The following is a 5,727-nucleotide window of genomic DNA, read 5'->3' as shown; positions in this document are numbered from 1 at the left end:
TATCATATATGTATGACCCTTAGGCTCAATATCAAGTTGGGCGTGAATCATACATGTTAGAACTTTTTCTAGCTCTGTGAATTATTATCTCCATAATAATTCACTTGTCTCATCGACTATGAACGTACTAGGCTACTATGCCGTAATCCCCAAATGATATAGGGGAATCTAATCCTTTAGACCTATATATCCTTAGTTATCGTATACTTATAGTCCCTCATCCATCTAATTTTCAAGAGACCGTATACTAGGCATGGTGTTGTCAGGCCCATACGGTTTCACCTCGAGTTTCACTCTAATCGGATTCTCTCGGAGAACTATTTCTCTCAATCCGAATGACCTTAGCCAAGGATTTGTTTTAGCAAGAACATATAGGATATTCCTCTCATAATACCGAGAGTGGATGATCCTCTATCGATAGTCAATAGTCCTCGTAAGGTTGGCTGCCACTCCAAATGATCGACTGTATTAGATCTAGAACTTCTATACCTATAAGTTTGATATCAAAGAGTGGAGTACTCATATAGGACATCCTTGGTATCTCAAGTCTAAGGATCGGGTACACCACTAGGATAACGGAATCGTTGTTTGACAATGAGGTATTATCAACCATCTAGCATTCCATGAGCACTATAACCTATATGGATGGGTTGATTCGCTATAACACATCAGCGAATCAATCATGCAAGTGTGGGGACAACGAGGTATCATCAACCATCCAGTATTCCGTGAGTGTTATAACTATAGTACAAGTACTCACTGTAGTCATAGTGTCCCCATACGAGCAGCTATGAGACCAGCCACCTCCATTATATGGAAGGGTATACAACACACCAATTTGTCCAGTTATCTCGATGTTCATCTCAAATAACCTATAACCAGGATTATTTAGGATCTACGTTTAAAGGTAAATCGATCTCATTATCGTGATCTTGTCGTGATCCGATTTCTATTACAAGATCCATGGACATCATAATATATTTATGCATCAAGCAATATAAAGTGAGAAATGTCATAATAACAATAAGCAAAAAGACTACGTGTCATGTCACATGTGATTGGCTTTATGACACGAACGAGAACTTTCGAGTGATTAATTTGCTTTAGTTTTTTTTTTTAGGTGTTTTTAAGTTCATAGCAAGAGTGCATTAATTTTTCATTCTAAGTTATTTTTATTGCAAAATAAGTTTAACTTCTCTGTCTAAAATTTTCAGATGGTATGAATCATCGAACCTAAACTCCATATGAATTAATGAAGATAACTTCAGCTTTTCCCTGTTACTGCTACCTGTTGGTGTTAATTAGGGCTACATAGTCCATCTATGATCGTTAATTATGACAAGATAGTGAGAGGAAACTAAGAAGCTAACATGATTCAGGGCATGTTTCATGTAATATTATAGAAACCATTGTGACCTACTTTTCTAGTCTCTAGGGGTTTCTTATCACCGGTCTTCATCTAACAATATGTTGAACATATTATATTTTAATTTCTTTTTGGCTCGAAAGATTAAGTTTGAGGTGCTACAAAACTACAATCACTAGCTAATTAAGTTCACCAGGATTTCTGCCAGGAACTAGACGATGCTTAGATAAATTTCAAGCTTGAGAAGGCACTACCTTGGAAGCCGATTTGAACTTAAAAAGCTTCTAAGCACTTTTGAGTGAATCAAGCAAAGCAATTTTTACGTGTAAATCGAATATTTATGCCCATAAGTCACAAGCATGCTTTGAAAACTGAATTAAAAGTGCTATAGCTTGACAGTGCCCATGACAATTCTGGTAAGTTTGGTCTATGTCGGTTCAGGTGTCAGGAAACTCAAAAGAAATTAAAATTATTGCAGTAGTCAACAATAGCATTTATCATAAAAAATGATTAACTTCTTGTTTGGTACTAAAAGTTCCCATTAATATATTTTGAAATGTCCATAGTCCATAAACAGTGAGAACACCAAACATATTAAGTGCTCATAAGTACTAAGTTGACTCTGGTGTTACAGAGTAATAAGAAACTCAAATTGTGGCAAATTGACATATCATTGCCTAGACAATGCCTTCTCGACAAATAGATTAGGAATCCATTATGGAACAAACAACTCATAACATAATTGCTTTGATAAAAAAACCAAGGCAATAAGATTCTTTTGAACTTTGGGAACGAAATTATCATCAGGAGATTGTGTCAAACATAAAAGATCACAAAATTAGCAGCTTCATCATAGTTTGAACCCATATAAAGTGATTGCAAGTTATCAGTACATAAATACTTGTCATATAGCCATCGAGATATATTTAGAGCATCACCAGAAGCTTTCACTGGAAACAAATTTCTACTGCTTTGCCACTTGTTGGTAAGGCCTATCCAGTCCCTCCTCCAGTCTTCTAATGGGAAACTCTCCCCCTTCACCAAGCTGTCTATCATGTACTTGAAATATATAGATGCTCTTGGCCCATAGTAGTCCAGTAGAAGACCACTCTAGTACTTGTTTCCTGCACAAATGAGATTGTCGCAAGAGTATTACATTAAAACAGATTGATGACACCAAAGTAAAGGGTATAAAGAAAATTGTTTCTGCATTTGTATGTACCATAATCACGAAGCAAACTAGCTTCAGTCTCAGTGTAATCAAACCACATGGTTACTTGAGTCCTTGCATTCCATTCAAACTGCACCATAGAAGCATGACAATGGCAGAATCCTACTTAAATAGGCATACAAGTATTCAAATTTGAGGAGGGCAAACAGGTGACAACAAGAATCTTACCTGTTGCTCCTGTTCTGGGTCTCTTGCAAGGCGTTTGGCACTTTCCAACCAGGGTCCAAGCAGAAATCCATCATGACATGACAAAAGCATGTCCAGCTCTTTCATAAGGTCAAGAAAGTGCTGGCTATATATGGTCACTTGTTTTAAATTACTGAGTTGGTACCCTTCTATAATCTTCAAGAATACTTTGTTTGCATACTTTGCTAATGCCTGACGGGTGAGATCCACGAGATCATATCTGGAATAATAGGAAACTAAAATTCATATAAGATCCATTATCAAAATATAGTTGCATGTTAAAAGCTCCTAATATTGACATGATTTACAAAAAATTATTATTGATGGGAATAAATATTTGAACTGTATAATATTGTTTGTAGCTGACTTTATGATAATATTGAACTGTATAATATTTTTATGTGGAAGAAAGGGAGAAAAAATGGATAAGGATGCAGATAATTTACAATATTTATCATTTTATATAATTATCCGTTAAGTTTATCACATGAGAACAACAAGAATTGATAGAAAGAGTCATACCCATTGAAGCAGCAAAAATTTACATGTATCATAACAAACACAAGCCAATTCTAGTCATGGAGCTGTCGTCTAGACTGCTTTATATGGGTTATAACTTGATAAGCTTTCATCGTCATAAAATAATGTACAACTGGATAAAGAACTTGCAATCATGGACATTGAGAGCAATATGAAGTATGAACTATGAACAATGTAAATTTACATGAGAAAGGAAGTATCTTTAACCATAAAAGAAAATTGGTTATTGGACAATGATTTAGTAAGTGGTTGGGACGATCTAAGCCTCAATGTTGCATATCATGCCAGTTTCACACCTGCTAAGGACCAAAGACCAAATTCACATGCAAAACCTCATTTTCTAGCAACATGTACAAGATCTTGTTTTAGAAACAAAGACATCTTAGTCACCTAGTAATTGGAAAAATAGAACAAATAAGAGATAAAAAGACAAAAAGAGGGGGAATAAGAAGGAAAGGAAAATATACTGACTTCATCCAAAAGTATCACTGAGCAATTGACTCATCATAATTTTGCAGTTACAGAACCACAACCGTCTACCAATGTACATTGCTTAAACCTGTCAAATCAGAACTCTACTTGGATTTTGCCACTACCATCAGTCAAATTTCAGCTGCTTTTGAAACTAATATTAAGATGCAAATATGCTGATTTAGATGGAAGAGATGAATACCAGCAATATGCAAGTCTAACATATAAGCAAATAACTAACACAGTGTGTTTGAATTCCTTGCTCTAGTCATGGCAAGCTTTATGCAAGTCTAGCATATAAATACCAGTAATATGTCAGAGATGTGGATGGAAGAGAGATACCAGCATTATGCAAGTCTAACATATAAGCAGATAACTATCAGAGTGTGTTTCAATTCCTTGCTCTAGTCATGGCAAGCTTTACGCTAAAACAAATGAATCGCAAATCACCTGAAAGTCTGGCTATCTGATACATCATACCCATTTTCTAGGAAAAGAACTAATGCGCGTGTGACATCAGCAGTTGAATACCATAAATGTGGTTGATCATAAGAATTAGCTGTTTCCTTCAGTGGCTCTCTTTCTGATAATTGTCGACTAAAATGCACAAGCTTTCTCTCTTCAAATATCTCTGGTATCAATATGACAGATGGATCAACATCTGGAAATGCAACAATTACATCTCGATTTTTGTCCTGTTGTTGAGCGGTTGAGACATATAGATACATCAAAAAGCATTAGAACTAATAACTGGTAAGTAAATGCACGAAAGCACCAAAAGTGATGCACTTAATTATTGATAATAATCTCAAAGAGGTAAAACTGTAATTTCATGTGGTAATTTAAACCAATTCAAGCAATGGTTTACCCATTAGAATCTGGAAGAAAGCTTAGCTTGAACCACTTCAATTTGGACTATGGTCTAGTTGCGCAATCCAATCACAAGCAAACTTTAAGTTTCTAATGCCCTTGATCATGAAATTCTCTCTCTTTGGTCTTTTAGCTCTCAGCACCTCTTTCTTTGCCTCTGCTTATCAAACTATTTTTATCTGGGACTTAATTCATAGTCTTGAAGCCATAAAAGCAGCCAAAGATTTCTAATGCTCTGCTGGGACATTAACCATCATGACCGATAGTAAAGATGAAGGCCGTAACAAAGAAGATAAGGAAGAAAAGTAAAATGATAATAAAGAGAATAAGAAAACAGATGAAAAGATGTAGAAGCAAATGACGTGTTTCACTTGGACTGATACGAAACAGGCAGTACGTACTGGTTCAGACATCAACTGGTATGTGGTATGCAGACCGCCCCTGTTTAGGGCGATTCAGTTCATCCATATATAAGGAAACTACCCTAATTGTTTCTCACGCACAGCGCAACCTTTGCTTCTCAATGTGACCTCCACTTCTCAGGCACACCATGGCCTCACTGCACACCACCACCAAACACCACCTTTGGCCTAATTGCTTCTCATAGGAATGCCCATTTTCCTCTTCGTCTTCCTCCTCTTCACCATCTCCTCTTCTTCTTTCCTCCTACCTCCTTCCTCCTCCCTCCTCTTCCTCTACCACCCCTTCTTCTTCTCCTTTTTCTTCTTCTCCAGAACACCGATACAGTACACCAGTACTGATTGATATGTACTAGTCTGAGCAGATTACCAAAATGGGTCCAGTACCCAAAACGGTGATCCTTGAGTAGAAGTAATTCAAAGATTATCAAATGAGACAACTACGATTAGGAAAATAGGATTTTATGTTTCTTTTCTTTTGTTCTTCAATAAGAAAATTCTAGAGTACTAGGTTTTGTACAAATCAAGAAATAATTTCGTAAATGAAAGCTACCATTGGCTCAAAAACTGAATAACCTTCGCATAATTATATAAAACATCCAAAAGCTGGTTCTTTTTTTTTCATGCCTTTGATATTTGCTTTC

General features: G+C 36.1%; 1 protein-coding gene across 2 annotated transcripts; it reads right to left on the bottom strand.

Moving 5' to 3' along the window:
• Positions 1–2,265: 2,265 nt before the first annotated feature.
• Positions 2,266–4,930, bottom strand: LOC135678681 (alpha-N-acetylglucosaminidase-like). 2 transcript variants are annotated; one of them, XM_065191767.1, is made up of 5 exons: positions 4,663–4,930; positions 4,245–4,489; positions 2,766–3,019; positions 2,589–2,667; positions 2,266–2,490 (listed from the first exon to the last, which is right to left on the bottom strand). In XM_065191767.1, the coding sequence occupies exons 2-5, from the start codon at positions 4,276–4,278 to the stop codon at positions 2,477–2,479; spliced, it is 381 nt and encodes a 126-aa protein (XP_065047839.1). In that variant the 5' UTR covers positions 4,279–4,489; positions 4,663–4,930; the 3' UTR covers positions 2,266–2,476. The 2 variants fall into 2 exon arrangements, with proteins under 2 accessions (XP_065047839.1, XP_065047830.1); XM_065191758.1 differs by having other exon boundaries at positions 2,766–3,003; positions 4,245–4,902.
• Positions 4,931–5,727: the final 797 nt, after the last annotated feature.

Source organism: Musa acuminata, chromosome BXJ1-1 (genome assembly GCF_036884655.1).
Source record: "Musa acuminata AAA Group cultivar baxijiao chromosome BXJ1-1, Cavendish_Baxijiao_AAA, whole genome shotgun sequence".
Lineage (NCBI taxonomy): Eukaryota > Viridiplantae > Streptophyta > Magnoliopsida > Zingiberales > Musaceae > Musa > Musa acuminata.
Note: the sequence above shows the minus strand (reverse complement) of the source record. Positions and strands in the feature narration are given on the sequence as shown.

Bases quoted from the DNA above. Each gene is read 5' to 3' on its own strand.
- LOC135678681 (XM_065191758.1), bottom strand. From the start codon at position 4,522: ATGTATCTATATGTCTCAACCGCTCAACAACAGGACAAAAATCGAGAT. The intron at 3,004-4,244 runs GTGATTTGCGAT...CTATTATTCCAG, and splicing joins TCAGATAGCCAGACTTTCAG to ATATGATCTCGTGGATCTCA. The intron at 2,668-2,765 runs GTAAGATTCTTG...TCTATGGTGCAG, and splicing joins ACCCAGAACAGGAGCAACAG to TTTGAATGGAATGCAAGGAC.